Here is a 21015-nt window from a genome sequence, read left to right as displayed (position 1 = left end):
GGCTACCACCGGCACGACGGAGCCGTGCTGCTGAAAAGTAGACGGCAACCGAAGGTGACGTGCTGCTGAAAAGTAGACGGCGGACGGAGGGAAACCAACCTGGTGCTCACGTAAGAGGCAGCTGCTGGAAAGCAGCCAAAGACTCTGTTGGTGTAAAAATAAAGCAGTCTCACGCAAAGGTCTTCCCTGAAATGGTCCTGAGAACCCGCACGGCAGTGGGGACTGCCACAATACTCTATCTGTATTTGCTTTTGTTTTCTTTCCTTGATGTTGAAAGTGCATTGACTTTTGTGTGAATTATAAATGTATGTTTGTTGTTCAATAAAATAAAATAAATAATAAAAAACCTTTACAGTGACATTTTGCACGTTGTGAAACATGTTGCCTTCCGATACCCATCGTTATTTTTCATTAGTAAAATTAAATATAAAGACAGTGGTCGATTTGGACTTAATGATCATTTAAACTAGGTGTAACGTGGCTTTTACGTACTTTTAAGGAACGCTTACTCGTATCAGTAGTCCAGGTGTGTCCAAAGTGCGGCCCTGGGGCCATTTGCGGCCCGCAGGTAATTTTTTAATGGCCCCACGGCACATTTTAAAAATTCATCCATCCAGCCGTGGTCGGGTCGTGGGGGCAGCAGCCTAAGCAAGGAAGCCCAGACTTTCCTCTCCCCAGCCACTACGATTGAAAAAAATTAAAAGCATAAAAAGTGGTATAAAGAGCAAACATGTGAAATGTAACAAGAAAATGTTGCAATGTTTACTCTAATAACATAAAGCTGCCATGCAGGCTGTTTCTTTCTTTAAAAAATAATAATGAATCAAAATCAGTCATTATAAATTATTGACCTAGTCAAGGCTCCAATTACGTCACATTAAATATTCCACTTTGAGATATCTTTTGGGGAAAATGTTGCATATATTGTGTTTGCCATATAAAAAACTGAGCTGTTTTTTTTAAAGAAGGGCCTAAAACGAACAAAGAAAAAACAAAAACCACAATCAAACCTATAATTGACGGATAGATCTGAAGTTGAGCTCGAGATTATTGTGTTAAAAGTAAACCGTAAAAAAATATATATAATTAATTTTTTAACACTTTAATGTGTAGGACGCTTTTGGATCCCCAATGATTTTAATGTGATTTGTTTTTAAGTGTCATTGCTCAAAAAACAATAATGAATTAAAATCAATGGTTTTATGAGTTATTGACCTTTTTAAGGCTCCAATTATTATATAATCTGAAATATTCCACTTACAAATTTTATTGGGTGAAAATATTGCATATTTTGTTTTTTTCCATAAAAAAACAGGGTTTTCTATGACAAAAAGAGCATACAACTTAAATCTTCAAAAATGTTATATTAACAGATAAACCTAATGTCGATCTAGAGCAGTGTTTTTCAACCACTGCGCCGCGGCACACTAGTGTGCCATGAGATACAGTCTGGTATGCGGTGGGAGATAATGTAATTGCACCTATTTGGGTTAAAATATTTTTTGCATACTAGTAATTAAAATCCGCAAATGTGCCGTTGTTGAGTGTCTGTACTGTTTGGAGATCGGCAGACTTACCACGTTATACTCTTCCATATCGGTAGGTGGCGCAGGTAGCTAATTACTTTGTTGATGTCGGAAACAGCGGGAGGCAGCGTGCAGGTAAAAAGGTATCTAATGCTGAAAGCAAAAATAAACAAAAGGTGAGTGCCCCTAAGAAAAGGCATTGAAGCTTAGGGAAGGCTATGCAGAACGCAACTAAAACTGAACTGGCTACAAAGTAAACAAAAAAAGATTGCTGGATGACAGCAAAAACTTACTGTGGAGTAAAGACAGCGTCCACAAAGTACATTCGAACATGACATGACAATCAACAATGTCCCCACAAAGAAGGATAAAAACAACTGAAATATTCTTGATTGCGAAAACAAAGCAGGTGTGGGGAATAGCGGTCAAGGAAGACTTGGAACTGCTACAGGAAAATACCAAATAAAGAGAAAAAGCCACCAAAATAGGAGTGCAAGACAAAAACTAAAACAAAATACACAGGAAAACACCAAAAAACTCAATAAGTCGCGGCGTGACATGACAGGTCGTGACAGTACACCTACTTTGAGACCAGAGCTATAGTGATGCATGCTTGATTATGGTTTGAATTCATATCCAACAATTGCAAGAACGACTTTTTATTGTCAATATTGGCTGCTGAGTTTCATTTTTTTAAATGTTTTCTGCTGGTGGTGTGCCTCCGCATTTTTCCAATGAAAAAAATGTGCCTTGGCTCAAAAAAGGTTGAAAAACACTGATCTAGAGATTTAGTGGTTAGAGTGTCCGCCCTGATATCGGTAGGTCGTGAGTTCAAACCCAGGCAGAGTCATACCAAAGACTATAAAAATGGGAGCCATTACCTCCCTGCTTGGCACTCAGCATCGAGCGTTGGAATTGGGGGTTAAATCACCAAATTCCACCGCTGCTGCCCACTGCTCCCCTCACCTCCCAAGGGGTGATCAAGGGTGATGGGTCAAATGCAGAGAATAATTTCACCACACCTAGTGTGTGTGTGACTATCAGTGGTATCAGTGGTACTTAACAAACTGGATCGTACGTGAGGAAAAAAAATCAAGGGACTTTACCAAAAGTTTGCCATTTTAAAAGGTAAGTAAAATTGGTGGAATTGATCCATTTAAAGTTAGTTAAAGTCCCAACGATTGTCACACACGTGACACATTATTATTACTGAATAATGACACATTTTTAATATTTTTTTGACCAAATCCCTTTGGGGTCCCTGGGATCAAGCCTGAGTGGAGGCCTGAATGTATATTTTTTATACATATATTGTATTGGTTTTTAAAATAAAAACATATCAAAATGGCCCCCGCTTGCTTTGATTTTTCAGTGTGCGGCCCACAGTGGAAAAAGTTTGGACACCCCTGCAGTAGTCAAACACGAGGGTTTTAGTTTCTTAACCGGAAAATCCCGCAATTCTATTTGACCGTGAAGGCAACAAGCGTTGCTCCGCCCAGCGTGACGTCACCCAGATGTCATGGCGGCGCCAGTAGCGCTCATTCAAGGTGCCAGCCGTGGACTGGGGCTCCAATTTTGCAAACATATATTGCAAAACAAAAACCCTTCGACTGTCATAGCGACATGTCGGAACCCGGACGCGGCGGCGGAGCTGCTGGGCCTGGCCGGGCAGCACAAGGACAGACTGACGGTTCTCAGACTGGACGTGAACCGGGAAGAGGACATCCGGGAAGCTGCCGAGCGGGTCAAGAAGAGCTTTGGTCGGCTGGACTTGTTGCTCAACTCCTCGGCTTTGCTGCATCCATCTGGGAAAGGAGAGACAAGCTTGAGGGACGTGACTGCACAGGTATACTGTATCTCCTGTAATAATGACAAGTAACAATGTAAACAACATTGATTGTGTTTGTTCCTGCACTAAAACCATGTTTATTAGGTTTGCTATCATCCATGTTTTGACATCTAGTTCACAGGTGTCCAAAGTGTGGCCCTGGGGCCATTTGCTGCTGGCAGCTATTCTTTGTTAAACAAAATAACATAAAAATATTGAATAAAAGAGCAAACGGGTAAAATGTAATGACAAAAGTTGCCATACAGGCTGTTTTTTTTCTTTAAAACTGTCATTGCTCAAAATATAATAATGAATTAAAATGAGAGGTGTCCGATAATGGCTTTTTTGCCGATATTCCGATATTGTCCAACTCTTAATTACCGATTCCGATATCAACCGATACCGATAAATACAGTCGTGGAATTAACACATTATTATGCCTAATTTTGTTGTGATGCCCCGCTGGATGCATTAAACCAGGGGTCACCAACCTTTTTGAAACCAAGAGCTACTTCTTGGGTAGTGATTAATGCGAAGGGCTACCAGTTTGATACACACTTAAATAAATTGCCAGAAATAGCCAATTTGCTCAATTTACCTTTAACTCTATGTTATTATTATTAATTAATGATATTTATCTTTGTGGAAACACTGATCATCTTAATGATTTCTCACAATAAATATATATAGAAACAGATAAATATCAATATGCAAGACTTTATTTTTATATTTTCTCTAAGTGCACATTTTTCAAATTGAACATTTTCGAATGAACACTTCTAAGACAGTCTTGTGAAATCACAATATCCCATTTTAACTAGCTAGCCACTAACATTTTTTAACAAATCATGAATTACTTTGCATTATGTTTGTACAAATAATAACTCATGTAAAATAGAAAAGTCAACTCTCAAATTTTTAAATAAATCATGTCACACTTTGAACTGGACACCAAATCTGTTATCTGTTTCTTTGTCAGTTAGTGAAGACCAAGTCTTTAAAATATTTTCTTGGATTTTCAAATTCTAATTGAGTTTTGTCTCTCTAGAATTAAAAATGTCGAGCAAAGCGAGACCAGCTTGCTAGTAAATAAATACAATTTAAAAAATAGAGGCAGCTCACTGGTAAGTGCTGCTATTTGAGCTATTTTTAGAACAGGCCAGCGGGCTACTCATCTGGTCCTTACGGGCTACCTGGTGTCCGCGGGGACCGCATTGGTGACCCCTGCATTAAACAATGTAACAAGGTTTTCCAAAATAAATCAACTCAAGTTATGGGGAAATGCCAACATGGCACTGCCATATTTATTATTGAAGTCACAAAGTGCATTATTTTTTTTAACATGCCTCAAAACAGCAGCTTGGAATTTGGGACATGCTCTCCCTGAGAGAGCATGAGGATGTTTGGGGTTGGGGGGGTAGGGGGTAGTGGGGGGTGTATATTGTAGCGTCCCGGAAGAGTTAGTGCTGCAAGGGGATCTGGGTATTTGTTCTGTTGTGTTTATGTTGCGTTACGGTGCGGATGTTCTCCCAAAATGTGTTTGTCATTCTTGTTTGGTGTGGGTTCACAGTGTGGCGCATATTTGTAACAGTGTTAAAGATGTTCATACGGCCACCCTCAGTGTGACCTGTATGGCTGTTGACCAAGTATGCATTGCATTCACTTGTGTGTGTGTGAAAAGCCGTAGATATTATGTGATTGGGCCGGCACGTAAAGGCATTGCTTTTTAAGGTTTATTGGCGCTCTGTGCTTCTCCCTACGTCCGTGTACACAGCGGCGTTTTAAGAAGTCATAAATTTTACTTTTTGAAACCGATACCGATAATTTTGAAACCGATACCGATAATTTCCGATTATACATTTTAAAGCATTTATCGGCCGATATTATCGGACATCTCTAATTTAAACCAATGTTATGAGTTATTGACTTGGGGCTGCATGGCGTAGTGGGTAGAGCGCCCGGAGGGTTGCAGGTTCGCTCCCCGCCTCTTACCATCCAAATCGCTGCCGTTGTGTCCTTGGGCAGGACACTTCACCCTTGTCCCCGGTGCCGCTCACACTGGTGAATGAATGATGGGTGTTGGTCAGGGGGGCCGTAGGTGCAAATTGGCAGGCACGCTTCCGTCAGTCTACCCCAGGGCAGCTGTGGCTACGAAAGTAGCTTACCACCACCAGGTGTGAATGAATGATGGGTTCTCACTTCTCTGTGAAGCGCTTTGAGTGTCTAGAAAAGCGCTATATAAATCTAATCCATTATTATTATTATTAGTGAAGGCTCCAATTACTTCACACTTTAAAACATTTTTTGGGGGAAATAATGAGTATGTTCTGTGTTTGCCATTAACAAATAATAATTTGTATGTCAAAAAATGCATCAAACAAATAATAATAATAAAATCGTATAATCGACCGATCTGAAGATTGCAAGGGCCAGATCCGACCTGCCACATCATTTAAAGGCCTACTGAAAGCCACTACTACCGCCCACGCAGTCTGATAGTTTATATATCAATGATGAAATCTTAACATTGCAACTAGGGATGATGTTTGATAAGAAATTATCGAGTTCGAGTCTATTATCGAATCCTCTTATCGAACCGATTCCTTATCGATTCTCTTATCGAGTCCAGATAGTTTGTTGTATATGGAAAAAAAAACACAATATTTGGTTTAACAAAAGCTCACTTTTATTATATAAGAAAACTATTTAATCTAATAAATAAATAAATATTGACTGTTACCCCCCTAAAAAAATAAAATAAAATATATAAACATTGACTGTTGTTACCCAAAGTATACTAAGTGGGATTTTTCAGAGAAACAAATATATACAGTAACACAAAAACAAGCTGTCTCTGTGATCACTATAGGTGTATAAATAATAATATACTGTTAAATAAAATCAGTCCCTTGGGCACAAAACTGGAAATAATACAGCTCTCCAAAAAGTTCAATTCTGCTGCTATTTGACATAACTGTTTGTTATGATGATTTGACATTTTTGCACTTTAAAGAAAGAAAGAAAATTCTATGAAGAGAAAAGTTGTTTGCAAATGTGGTTACAATGCTAAAAAATGAAAAGTTAAAGCTAAAAAAAGAAATACACTTTATTGAGTTAACATTATTTCTTTATAGGGGGAAAGATGTTATGAGCTAGGGAATATAACAACTACACTACCCATCATGCAACGGGAGTGACGAGCATGCGCGGTAGCCCCGAAAAGTGTTGTTGCATGTCGTCACCCGTGAAAGTAAACGTCAAGAACTCAGCCGACACGCCTCGTCTGCATTATTTATAATTAGACAGACAACACATATACAGTGTGAAAAACAAAAGTTAAAAAAGGGAGAAGATGTGTTGTATATATATGTATGTGCTGCGGTTGCTTTAAGAACGTTGCGCCAGCTGCCGTAAAGGAGGTGCGTTGCTAGCCTGGTTGCTATGTTTCCGGTGGGTCGTAAAAGTGTTCTTCATGAGTTTGTACCCTGCTCAAATCTCTCAGTAAAGTTATTCATTGGATTATACCTTTTGTTTTGAACTTTATTACACCTTGGAGCGCTTTTTCCCATCCATTGTTTTCCTGCTTTCGCTATCTGCGCCTAATGACTGAGCTACGTGACTGATTTATTGTGATGTCACACGGAGCATTTCTGGTCGGGACGGGATTCGTTCCTCGGGATTCGAATAAAGAACCAACTCTTTTCTTTACTATAGTGGTTTCGATAACGGTTACCGGTTCTCAAAAAGGGATTCGAGTCCGAGGACTCGGTTATTTTCTTATCGAACAACCGAGAAAACCGGTTTCGAGTATCATCCCTAATTGCAACACATGCCAATACGGCCGGGTTAACTTATAAAGTGCAATTTTAAATTTCCCGCTAAACTTCCGGTTGGAAACGTCTATGTATGATGACTTATGCGCGTGACGTCACGACGGCAACGGAAGTATTCGTACCCAATGTGTCACCATACAAACTGCTCTGTTTTCATGGAACAATTCCACAGTATTCTGGACATCTGTGTTGGTGAATCTTTTGCAATTTGTTTAATGAACAATGGAGACTGCAAAGAAGAAAGTTGTAGGTGGGATCGGTGTATTAGCGGCTGGCTGTAGCAACACAACAAAGACGACTTACTTGGATAGCAGACATCTGTGATCGGGTGAAGTCCTTCGTCGCGCCGTCGATCGCTGGAACGCAGGTGAGCACGGGTGTTGATGGGCAGCTGAGGGCTGGCTGGCGTAGGTGGAGCGCTAATGTTTTTATCATAGCTCTGTGAGGTCCGGTTGCTAAGTTGCTAAGTTAGCTTCAGCGTCGTTAGCAACAGCATTGTTAAGCTTTGCCAGGCTGAGAATTATTAACCGTGTAGTTACATGTCCATGGTTTAATAGTATTGTTGATCTTCTGTCTATCCTTCCAGTCAGGGATTTATTTATTTTGTTTATATCTGCATTTGAGCCCGATGCTATCACGTTAGCGCAGTAGCTAAAGAGCTTAGCCGATGTATTGTCGTGGAGATAAAAGTCACTGTGAATGTCCATTTCGCGTTCTCGACTCTCATTTTCAAGAGGATATAGTATCCGAGGTGGTTTAAAATACAAATCCGTGATCCACAATAGAAAAAGGAGAGTGTGTGGAATCCAATGAGACCTTGTACCTAAGTTACGGTCAGAGCGAAAAAAGATACACTCTGCACTGCCTCTCTAGTCCTTCCCTCTAACGTTCCTCATCCACGAATCTTTCATCCTCGCTCAAATTAATGGGGTAATCGTCGCTTTCTCGGTCCGAATCTCTCTCGCTCCATTGTAAACAACGGGGAATTGTGAGGAATCCTTCCTCCTGTGACGTCACGCTACTTCCGGTATAGGCAAGGCTTTTTTTTATCAGCGACCAAAAGTTGCGAACTTTATCGTCGTTGTTCTATACTAAATCCTTTCAGCAAAAATATGGCAATATCGCGAAATGATCAAGTATGACACATAGAATGGATCTGCTATCCCCGTTTAAATAAAAAAAATTCATTTCAGTAGGCCTTTAATGTGGCCCGCAAAGTCCTTGAAATAATATAAATGTATGTTATCTTTTCCCACTAAATGTATTCGTACTTTCCATATTGACAGAAAAAATACATGTATTGAATGCAACTGCATTTTTTTTTTTTTACTTAAATATGATTTAATAATGCAACAAATGTTATACTTTCGCTGATGTGTTGGACTTTCACAATATTATGTCAGACCCACTCGACATCCATTGCTTTCGGTCTCCCCTAGAGGGGGGGGGGTTACCCACATATGCGATCCTCTCCAAGGTTTCTCATAGTCATTCACATTGACGTCCCACTGGGGTGAGTTTTCCTTGCCCGTATGTGGGCTCTGTACCGAGGATGTCGTTGTGGCTTGTACAGCCCTTTGAGACACTTGTGATTTAGGGCTATATAAATAAACATTGATTGATTGATTGATATATATGTGTATATATATGTGTATATATATACATATATATATATATATATATATATATATATATATATATATATTTATATATACATGTATGAAATACTTGACTTTCAGTGAATTCTAGCTATATATATATATATATATATATATATATATATTTTATTTACATAAAATAAATACTTGAATTATCTATCCATTAGATGGCAGTATTGTCCTGTTTAACTTCTCTGTTCATGACTGAGAAATCATTTCGGCCACTGTGTTCAATGGAGAAGTCTGTTCTACATATTTAAGATTAAAGATTAAAGTACCAATGATTGTCACACACACACTAGATGTGGTGAAATTTGTCCTCTGCATTTGTCCCATCCCCTTGGGGAGCAGTGGGCAGCAGCGGCGCCGCGCCCGGGAATCATTTTGGTGATTTAACCCCCAACTCCAACCCGGCTGGGATTTGAACTCCAACCTACCGATCTCAGGGCGGACACTCACCTTCCCCTTCGAACTGTCCTGGATGAACTTAAATTCTTGTTTCCATTCGTTTTGGAACTTGCAAGCGTATTTATATTGTGGGAAAGTGGACATGAGAATAGGCTGTCCCCACTCAGTCTCAGGTCCGCATTGAGCTGGAGGGGGCGTGGCCTCCAGCTCCGGCTCAATACCGGGAGTTTGTCGGGAGAAGGGAGGTTGTCGGGAGAGGCGCTGAATAACAGGATTCTCCCGCTAAAAACGGGAGGGTTGGCAAGTATGCTCTAGCGCAGGGGTCACCAACGCGGTGCCCTCGTGTCAAAGCTCTTTTTGAAATAAATTGTGCAATATTAAAACCATGAATATTAGGATGACATTGTTGGTAAAAAAAACAACAAAAAACAAACAAACCTGCAACTGTGAGGCGATTAAAGTCTTGGTTTTACAGGTTTAAGCAGCCTACAATGACACCATTAGTATAAACTTTTTTTTTTTTGCAACATTATCTTTTTATCTCACTTACTCAGGAGGACCAGATGAGTAGCCCACTGGCCTGTTCTAAAAATAGCTCAAATAGCAGCACTTACCTGTGAGCTGCCTCTATTTTTTAAATTTTATTTATTTACTAGCAAGCTGGTCTCGCTTTGCTCGACATTTTTAATTCTAAGAGAGACAAAACTCAAATAGAATTTGAAAATCCAAGAAAATATTTTAAAGACTTGGTCTTCACTAACTGACAAAGAAACAGATAACAGATTTGGTGTCCAGTTCAAAGTGTGACATGATTTATTTAAAAATTTGAGAGTTGACTTTTGTATTTTACATGAGTTATTATTTGTACAAACATGGTGCAAAGTAATTCATGATTTGTTAAAAAATGTTAGTGGCTAGCTAGTTAAAATGGGATATTGTGATTTCACAGGACTGTTTTAGAAGTGTTCATTTGAAAATGTTCAATTTGAAAAATGTGCACTTAGAGAAAATATACAAATAAAGTGTTGCATATTGATATTTATCTGTTTCTATATATATTTATTGTGAGACATCATTAAGATGATCAGTGTTTCCACAAAGATAAATATCATTAATTATTAATAATAACAGAGTTAAAGGTAAATTGAGCAAATTGGCTATTTCTGGCAATTTATTTAAGTGTGTATCAAACTGGTAGCCCTCCGCATTAATCAGTACCCAAGAAGTAGCTCTTGCTTTCAAAAAGGTTGGTGACCCCTGATCTAGCGGTATGCGGGCTCCATCTAGTGGCATGCCAAAGAATCACTACAAATACAGTGTTTATTTTCCTATATTTAAACACGGTGTTACTGTTTAAACTGTGTGTAATGTTACAGTGGCCTAAAAAATAAATATGTTAAATAAAACCTCTGCCTTGTTTTTTAATCAATACTTAGACCTACCACGCTACTGTATTTTAATGTAGGTCATTATGGTGGTACTTGGAGAGCCAAGTTTTTTCTGAGGTGGTACTTGGTGAAAAAAGTTTGAGAACCACTGATATACAGTTTTGTAATGGTTTTGGAAATTAAAATATCAGGCTGGCCCCCGCAGGCTTAGATTTTTTCACTGTGTGGCCCTAAGTGGCTAAAGTTTGGACATCCCTGATATAGTTCAACTGCAAAGTTGTCTCCTAAATTAGCATTTTTATATCATTTTTGACTCTTTTTTTTATTTTTATTTTTTCTGCTTCAGGGCATTGTTTCCACCCTGACGACCAACACTGTGGGTCCTCTGGTCATGGCCAAGTATTTTTCTCCCCTCCTTCAAAAGGGCGCCGGCGGCTTTGGTCAGCAGCCGCCCGAAAAGGCCAAGCAGCACAGCGGCATCATCGTCAATATCACTGCTAAAGTGGGTTCCATTGGCGACAATGGTAAGTAGCGGCCAATCGTATGGGAGCATTTATTTCGTTATTGCTTACTCAGCTTGAACAAAACCACAAAACTGACAACACCTATACAGTGGAACCTCTATTTGCGAAACTAATTGGTTCTTAAGCAAAGTTTATGAATCGAAAAGTTTATATAGTGAAGCAAATTTCTCCATAGGAAAAAATTTAAATATGAATAATGAGTTCCAAAAAAGTTCATATTTTAGTGAAGGTTTGTACACTTTGAACACAAGTTTAAATCATATACAGTACTGTGTATCAAAAAAACATAACAAGGAGGTGTTGAATTAACTTTCTATTTATTAACAAGCAAAACAACAACGACAAGCTCAATTTCCCTGTATGATCTGCTCTGCCAGCATGCACATACACACAGAACTCCCTTTGGTGCCCTCACAAATGATCAGAAATCACAAAAGTCTTTACCTTTAACAACCATATTGCTACAATGACAAACATTTAAAAAAGTAAAATCCACTTACAGTTAGGGATGTATACTGTATAGTGGTATTTTTTGGTACATGTTTCTAAACGGGTTGGTCCAAAAAGACCGTTAGGATTCTGGACTAAGGATTTTATTTTTTTTATCCAGCTGACCTTCGTAATAATGACATGCTGACAGGTACAGTTCAAGTGGCGTCGCTACGCATAAAGAAATGATAATCACCTTGGAATAATCACAAATAAAGAAGCAATACCACACAAATGTTTGTAACAGTATTTCCTCTTCAAAGTCACGTAGGCTAATAAGAGTTAGTGCCAGTTTGAAGTGAACGCGCGTTTCATCAATCGTCCTCTTGGGGATGCAAAAATCCACACGTCAATATTAATCCTCTCAAAAAGTGAGACATATAAGTGAAAAATATAATAATCACTGGGTCTTTTAAAAAAAAAATAATACACAGTAGTTGTCAACACTCAATATGGCTTAGGGTCCGTCACTTAAATACGTCCTTGTGCAACATAAACACAAACAACAATTCCTATTGTTACAAAATGCACACCCACCTAATGTCCATCTATCCATCCATTTTCTACCGCTGGTCCCTTTCGGGGTCCCGGGGATTGCTGGAGCCTATCTCAGCTGCATTCGGGCGGAAGGCGGGGTACACCCTGGACAAGTCGTCACCTCATCGCAGGGCCAACACAGATAGACAGACAACATTCACACTCACATTCACACACTAGGGACCATTTAGTGTTGACAATCAACCTATCCCCAGGTGCATGTCTTTGGAGGTGGGAGGAAGCCGGAGTACCCGGAGGGAACCCACGCAGTCATGGGGAGAACATGCAAACTCCACACAGGAACATCCTGAGCCCGGGATTGAACTCAGGACTACTCAGGACCTTCGTATTGTGAGGCACATGCACTAACCCCTGTACAACCGTGCTGCCCCACCTAATGTCATGAATACCATACATAAATATTATTTTACTTGCAGCTGAGATAGGCTCCAGCGACCCCCTCCTGCCCCCGCGACCCCGAAAGGGATAAGCGGTAGAAAATGGATGGATGGATGTATTACTTTATTACTATTATTTTAAATATTTTAATCGGGACAAGCGGTAGCAAATGGATGGATGGATATATTGAGTGTAATTGTAATGAATAGAAACACAATGAAGGATCTATGTCCCAGCAGGCACAAGACATTGAAACAACGTTGAGAACTTGTTGAATCAGGTCCTGATGTTGAGCAACTCAAACATAACGTTGAAACAACATGCTTTTTGACGACATTTAATCAATGATGGGTTCTGACGTTGATTTGACCATTAACATTTCGGTCATTTCCTAACAAATATACTACAACACAAATAAAACATTGAAACAACATACTTTTTGACAACGTTTATTCAATGTAAGGTCGTGACATTGATTTGGCCATTGAATTTTGGTCATTTCCCAACAATAGACACCAACGTTGTCTCAATTTACAAATACAACAATTTTGCAACATTGTTTCAAAGTCAGTTTTAAAGGCCATGTACGTATAATCAACGTTGTATCAATGTCTTGTGCCTGCTGGGGTGGTCTTTAAAAGATGATGACACAACAATTGCATGAGCAAACATAGTTGACTTGTTTAAGACTTAAAAAGCAGGTGTTGAGACAAGAGTTCCCTGCTGTGAGATGTTACGTGATGTTGCTGGTGTACAACCTCCTGCTCATAATGTGCACATCTTTATTTACACAAATGACATATATTACTGTTAAGAGTACTGATGATATCGGTATCGATAAAATCCTAACGATATACAGTACAGGCCAAAAGTTTGGACACACCTTCTCCTCATTCAATGTCTTTTTTTTATTTTCATGACTATTTACATTGTAGATTGTCACTGAAGGCATCCAAACTATGAATGAACACATGTGGAGTTATGCACTCAACAAAAAAAGGTGAAATAACTGAAAACATGTTTTATATTCTAGTTTCTTCAAAATAGCCCCCCTTTGCTCTGATTACTTTTTCGTACACTCTTGGCATTCTCTCGATGAGCTTCAAGAGGTAGTCACCTGAAATGGTTTTCACTTCACAGGTGTGCTTGAAGCTCATCGAGAGAATGCCAAGAGTGTGCAAAGCAGTAATCAGAGCAAAGGGTGGCTATTTTGAAGAAACTAGAATATAAAACATCCATCCATTTTCTACCGCTTGTCCCTTATGGGGTCCGTTTTCAGTTATTTCACCTTTTTTGTTAAGTATATAACTCCACATGTGTTCATTCATAGTTTTGATGCCTTCAGAGACAATCTACAATGTAAATAGTCATGAAAATAAAGAAAATGCATTGAATGAGGAGAAGGTGTGTCCAAACTTTTGGCCTGTACTGTACATCCCTACTTACAGGACATAAAGCTGATTTTGATTAACATCTACCAAAAAAGTCTGTTCTCATCACAATGAAAAACTTCCTTAACCCCTTCAATGCGAGCAAGCACAACATGGCTGCCGACAGGACACAAAATGAAGAATTGAGGCGTTTCGACACAGAGGCATCGTGTATTTGGCGCGTTGTAAAAGTAAGTCAACCGCGAAGTGTGTGGGGTTTGTAAATGGAGGTTCCACTGACATGCACAATCATCAACATATTGTTGAATGCACTGACAGAAGTATTATCTTGATGAAAGCAGAATGTAAAGATTGAGTTGTAATGTTGAGCACTGCGTAAACCCCATGTGTCCTGTCAGGTCTTGGCGGTTGGTACAGCTACAGAATGTCCAAAGCGGCCCTCAACATGGCAACGAGGAATCTCTCCATAGAGCTGGGCCGCAGCCGACCCAAAGTAAGTCCCGCGTTCTCCGTTTCTGTCGCCTGCGCTCGTAACGACGACGTCTGCCGTGTCAGGTGGTGTGTGTTGCTCTGCACCCGGGAACGGTGGACACGGACCTGTCACGGCCGTATCACAGGAACGTCCCCAGGGAAAGGCTGTTCAGCACCGAGCACTCGGTCAGCTGCCTGATGAGCATCATCGAGACGCTGGATTCAGACAAGACGGGCCAGGCGTACAGCTGGGACGGCACTCAGCTGCCCTGGTAGGAAACAATACGGACAAGAAAGCCGTATTAATAACCTCTTTGCGTTTTATACACTTGATTGTAAGATATTGAATAAAAACACAATGCTGTATTTAAACATGACGCCTTCAAACAAAAGCCTTTAACATCATTTTTACCACACATGTTGTCTAGTATGGTTTACATCACAATGTCATTCATTTAAAGTGCATTAAATATTCTTATTGCCAATACTTTATCACAATTGTTTTCTCTTATTTTTCTTGTTTAAAACGTACAACTTAAATTATTTCAAACTCTCCCCCATTTACCCCGCATATTTATTTCTCAATATCACATTGTATTTTAAATGTTTATTTTGTATCCTTTTAACTGTCAACTGTATCTGATCTATATATCAGTCAATAGTACCTTTTCAATTAAATCTCTAAAAAATGTTTTTAAAAATTAAAAAAAACATATACATACACATATACTGTGTATGTATATATATGTGTAATGTGTATATATATGTATGTGTGTGTATGTATGTACTGTATATATATATATATATATATGTTTGTATATGTATATATATATATATATATATATATATATATATATATATATGTATGTGTGTGTATAAATGTGTAATATATATGTGTGTATATGTATATATATATATGTATGTGTATGTATATATATATATGTATGTGTATGTATGTATTATGTATATGTATATTTGTATATACATATGTGTGTGTATATGTAGATGTGTATATATATATATATATATGTGTATATATATATATATATATATATATATATATATATATATATATATATGTGTATGTGTGTATATGTATATATGTACATTAGTACATTACTATTTAGTCTAAAAGTCGCCAAAGTACAATTCAAAGAATAAAACAAAATTATAAACATTAGCAATACTTTCCATTATTTTAAATCATACGAGGCACTTTTTCATTTTTTGTATTGTTTTCTTTTATTAATTAATTCTTAGTATGCGTGTGTGTCTCACTTGTATCTGAACACCAGAGGGCGTTAAAGTTACGGTTTGAAAAGCTGTTATTTCAAGCTGGCATGTTAAGACCATATGTTTTTTTAAAAAAAGCCTTGCCCCTACCGGAAGTAGCGTGACGTAGTCAGTTGATCACCTCCTCATATTTTCCTATTGTTTTCAATGCAGCTAGAGCGATTCGGACCGAGAAAGCGACGATTACCCCATTAATTTGAGCGAGGATGGATAATTTGTGGATGAGGACGTTAGAGTGACAGACTAGAATGCAGTGCAAGACATATCTTTTTTCGTTCTGACCGTAACTTAGGTACAAGCTGGCTCATTGGATTCCACACTCTCTCCTTTTTCTATTGTGGATCACGGATTTGTATTTCAAACCACCTCGGATACTATATCCTCTTGAAAATGAGAGTCGAGAACGCGAAATGGACATTCACAGTGACTTTTATCCCCACGACAATACATCGACGAAACACTTTAGCTACGAAGCTAACGTGATAGCATCGTGCTTAACTGCATATAGAAACAAAATATATAAATCCCTGACTGGAAGGATAGACAGAAGATCAACAATACTTTTAAACCATGGACATGTAAGTACACGGTTAATGCTTTCCAGCTTGGCGAAGGTTAACAATGCTGTTGCTAACGACGCCATCGAAGCTAACTTAGCTAGGGAGCTAACGTGATAGCATCGGGCTCAAATGCAGATAGAAACAAAATACATAAACCCCTGACTGGAAGGATAGACAGAAAATCAACAATACTATTAAACCATGAACATGTAAATAAACGGTTAATGTTTTCCAGCTTGGCGAAGCTTAAAAATGCTGTTGCTAACGACGCCATTGAAGCTAACTTAGTATAACGGGACCTCACAGAGCTATGATAAAAACATTAGCGCTCCAACTACGCCAGCCAGCCCTCATCTGCTCATCAACACCCGTGCTCACCTGCGTTCCAGCGATCGACGGAAGGACGAAGGACTTCACCACGATCATCCGTGCGGTCGGTGGCTAGCATCGGCTAGCGCGTCTGCTATCCAAGTAAGTCCTCCTTGTTGTGTTGCTGCAGCCAGCCGCTAGTACACCGATCCCACCTACAACTTTCTTCTTTGCAGTCTCCATTGTTCATTAAACAATTTGCAAAAGATTCACCAACACAGATGTCCATAATACTGTGGAATTATGAGATGAAAACAGAGGTATTTTGTAATTAATTCAATGGGGTACCGATACTTCTGTTTCACTGGCTACGTCACGCGTATACGTCATCATCCAAAGGCGTTTTCAAACGGAAGTTTAGCGGGAAATTTAAAATGTCACTTTATAAGTTAACCCGGCCGTATTGGCATGTGTTGCAATGTTAAGATTTCATCATTAATATATAAACTATCAGACTGCGTGGTCGGTAGTAGTGGCTTTCAGTAGGCTTTTAATCCATTCCATAATTAAATCCACATACTAATATACTGAAGGTCTTAAGTGTTGTACGTGCATACAAATGTTTTAAATTACATGCTTTAAAATGTAATATCGGAAATGATCGGTTTCGGGTTTTTTTTATTATCGGTATCATTTTTTATTTTTTTATTAAATCAAGATAAAAAACACAAGATACACTTACAATTAGTACACTAACCCAACAAACCTCCCTCCCCCATTCACACTCATTCACACAAAAGGGTTGTTTCTTTGTTATTAATATTCTGGTTCCTACATTATATACCAATATATAACAATACAGTCTGCAAGGGATACAGTCCGTAAGCACACATGATTGTGTGTGCTGCTGCTCCACTAATAGTACTAACCTTTAACAGTTAATTTTACTAATTTTAATTCATTACTAGTTTCTATGTAACTGTTTTTATATTGTTTTACTTTCTTTATTATTCAAGAAAATGTTTTTAATTTATTTATCTTATTTTATTTTATTAATTTAAAAAAAAAGGACTTTATCTTCACTATACCTGGTTGTCCAAATTAGGCATAATAATGTGTTAATTCCACGACTGTATATGTAGCGGTATCGGTTGATATCGGTATCGGTAATTAAGAGTTGGACAATATCGGATATCGGCAAAAAGCCATTATCGGACATCCCTAATATATATACATATATTAGGACGGCATGGCTTGGTTGTTAGAGCGGCCGTGCCAGCAACTTGAGGGGTTCCAGGTTCGATTCCTCCTTCCGTCATCCAAGTCCCTGCCGTTGTGTCCTTGGGCAAGACACTTGACCCACTTGCTCCCAGTGCCACCCACACTGGTTTAAATGTAGATTAAAGATGTAGACAATGGGTTTCACTATATAAAGCGCTTTGAGTCACTAGAGAAAAAGCGCTATACAAATATAATTAACACCAAAAAAAAACATTTTTTAAATGTATTTTATCGAATTTTGAAAATGATGAATCGCTATAGATTCAAGATGGATAATAATCACGATTTGGATGTGAATCAATTTTTTTGTGCTCTCATACTATTTATTTTTTCCTGGCCCCAAACTGAACCTCTTCCCCTCCTAGTCTGGGATCGCTCCACCTTTTTCTCATATTTACGGGGCACCGCCCTTGTGGCGCTCCATCAGCGTTCCTCTTCTACCCCGTCTATGTATGTCTGCTCTTGAACGAGTCTGTGCTAAAAATGTAATTTTGTTGCGAATATCGTGCTATCTTATCCTATCCTCAGCACTCATTTCCAATACTTGTATCAACAAAACACAGTTGCCGCATCAAAATAACATGTCTTGATTCAATGACAGCAAAATGTTGACCGTTATCAGACCGCTTGCCGTGTCTTGACCTTTGTCTTCCTTGTCTTGTTGTGCACTTTGTATGCAAACATCAGATTAACCTCTTCAGCCTCTCTTGGGCCTTGTTTCTCCAAAATAAGCTTTTTCCACCTCCTCTGCGACGTTAACACAGATGACCAATTCCAATTTGGACTGAGGATGTCGGTTGAATTCCGATGAATTTCCATGTTAAATTAAGCAAAAGTAAATGCTATCTGTTTAGGCTCCCCTTACTTCACATCAAATATTCCACTTTGAACATTTTTGGGGAAGAAAATTGCATGTTTTGTGTTTTTGCCATAAAAAAACAGGGTTATATTTGATAAAAGAGGTATCACGCTTTTTTTTTTTAAATACCAATGTATGTCAACGGATACAACTGAAGTTGATCTATGGATATTTAAGCATTGAATGTAAAAAAAAATATTAATGTATGACTTATTTTTAACACTTAAATGACTGAGACCCTTTTGGGTCCTCGGGACCTTTAATAGTCACCGAAATCGAGGGAAACCATAAAGGTTACCATAGATATTGTATTGGTTTTGAAAATTAAAAATATCAAAATGGTCCCCGCATGCTTTCATTTTTCATTGGAACAAGTTTGGATTAGATAAAAAAAACAAAAACTTATCATGTCAGATATTAAAAAAAAAACATTAAATGGAACAACACTGTTAATCAACACCAAAAAATATTCCATACAAGAATTTGTAAAAAAAAAATAAAAATAAAGAAAAGACAAAAAGATTTAAGAAGAGCTGGTACTAGAGGGGAATTGACTACTTTTACCTCTTTGATGACTAATTATTCTACTTGTCAATGTTGTCTTAATAATCATATGCAAACGTCAACCTGCCAAAGGGACTGAAGATGGAAATTAGCTGTTGACTATAATCTTGCATATTTATATTTAAATGTGTTAATATGTATTAAATAAACAAACTGTAAACCAAACAAAATAAAAGCCCAGTACTGCACTGTTGGAGAACGTGTGCAAGTTAAGATGAGAAGTTATTAGATAATATAATAATTTACGATAATATCTTACAAGATTATATATTATTATTATATATTATTATATATTTTCTTTTTACCTTAATTACAGCGAATGTTTTCCATTGACAGTTAAGAACGAATGTGTCTTCTATAGAACAGATCATTTAATTTGATGTATGATAAATTATAGAAAATTACAGGACAACACTGTAATTAATGTAATTGCCAGTAATTGCACTTCCTGTAATTTCTATTGAACATCCTTTAGTGTGGAGCCAATTCAAACCGCATTTTTCTTATTTTGTATGATTGTGTTATTTGTTTAGGTGATGTTTATTGTACTTGTTTATGCATATTTAATTATGTTTACAATAGTAAAAAACACAAAAATCTTAATTTTACAAATTGTTTTTTGGAGTTCCATTTTCGTCATTTTGTACATGCTCCGGGGGTGTGGCCAAATACATTTGAAGTATGCCATCCATTCTTCCATTTTCTACCGTCTGTCCCTCTCGGGTCCGCAGGCGGCTGGAGCCAATCCCAGCTGCACTCATGTCTGTTTAATACATAATATTTCCCTTTTAAATTTTGCTTAATGTTCAATGGTCATACAAAAAAAAAGTTTTTACATTTTATGCGAATAAAATACAATTATAAAATGCACAGGAAATTGTGTAATAAGATCATTCACTGTTACAAGTTCAGAAGTAACTGCTATTTGGACCTCAATGAAAGAAAGTTTGACATTCTTGGACTAGAGAGACAATAAAAACCATGTGGTTATTAATAAAACTGCAATGAAAAATCAATCTCATTTTGCTGTGTGTGTGTGTGTGTGTGTGTGTGTGTGTGTGTGTGTGTGTTCTTGTATATCTACCCTTTTTGGGACATCAACAAGAAAAAGTACCTTCCATATGAGGACCGGTGAACAAGTTAGGACCGAAATCATGGTCCCAATACAGAAAACCATTGCATCTAATAGAGAATGTCTCATTTGCACTCCTGGTGGTAAAATCTATCAAAATGAGGGTGGTCCCAAAAAGGAGGGATTTTTCCAAATTAGAATAGAATAGAATAGAAAGTACTTTATTGATCCCTGGGGGAAATTCAGCACCACAGTTCGCTCACAATAAACAATAAACATTTAGGTATTTTTACATGTGAATAATATACTGTAAATACAGTCTATTATTCAGCATTATTCACATAATAATATAAATACAGTCTATTATACAGCATTATTCACATGTGAATAATAATACAGTCTATTATACAGCATTATTCACATGTGAATAATATAAATACAGTCTATTATTCAGCATTATTCACATGTGAATAATATAAATACAGTCTATTATACAGCATTATTCACATGTGAATAATGATAATACAGTCTATTATACAGCATTATTCACATGTGAATAATATAAATACAGTCTATTATACAGCATTATTCACATGTGAATAATATAAATACAGTCTACTATTCA

The 21015-nt window shown here is 37.8% G+C and overlaps 1 protein-coding gene across 1 annotated transcript; it reads left to right on the top strand.

Moving 5' to 3' along the window:
• The first annotated feature begins 2913 nt into the window (after positions 1–2913).
• Positions 2914–14824, top strand: zgc:65997 (uncharacterized protein LOC794398 homolog). The gene is made up of 4 exons (XM_062057863.1): positions 2914–3372; positions 10988–11165; positions 14380–14474; positions 14537–14824. Exons 1-4 carry the CDS (start codon positions 3046–3048, stop codon positions 14726–14728), a joined length of 792 nt encoding a protein of 263 aa, XP_061913847.1. The 5' UTR covers positions 2914–3045; the 3' UTR covers positions 14729–14824.
• The last annotated feature ends 6191 nt before the right edge of the window (positions 14825–21015 follow it).

Source organism: Entelurus aequoreus, linkage group LG09 (assembly GCF_033978785.1).
Source record: "Entelurus aequoreus isolate RoL-2023_Sb linkage group LG09, RoL_Eaeq_v1.1, whole genome shotgun sequence".
NCBI lineage: Eukaryota > Metazoa > Chordata > Actinopteri > Syngnathiformes > Syngnathidae > Entelurus > Entelurus aequoreus.
The sequence above is the reverse complement of the archived record's forward strand: the minus strand, read 5'-3'. Positions and strand labels throughout refer to the sequence as shown.

Bases quoted from the DNA above. Each gene is read 5' to 3' on its own strand.
- zgc:65997 (XM_062057863.1), top strand. From the start codon at position 3,046: ATGGCGGCGCCAGTAGCGCTCATTCAAGGTGCCAGCCGTGGACTGGGG. The intron at 3,373-10,987 runs GTATACTGTATC...TTTCTGCTTCAG, and splicing joins TGAGGGACGTGACTGCACAG to GGCATTGTTTCCACCCTGAC. The intron at 11,166-14,379 runs GTAAGTAGCGGC...GTGTCCTGTCAG, and splicing joins GGGTTCCATTGGCGACAATG to GTCTTGGCGGTTGGTACAGC.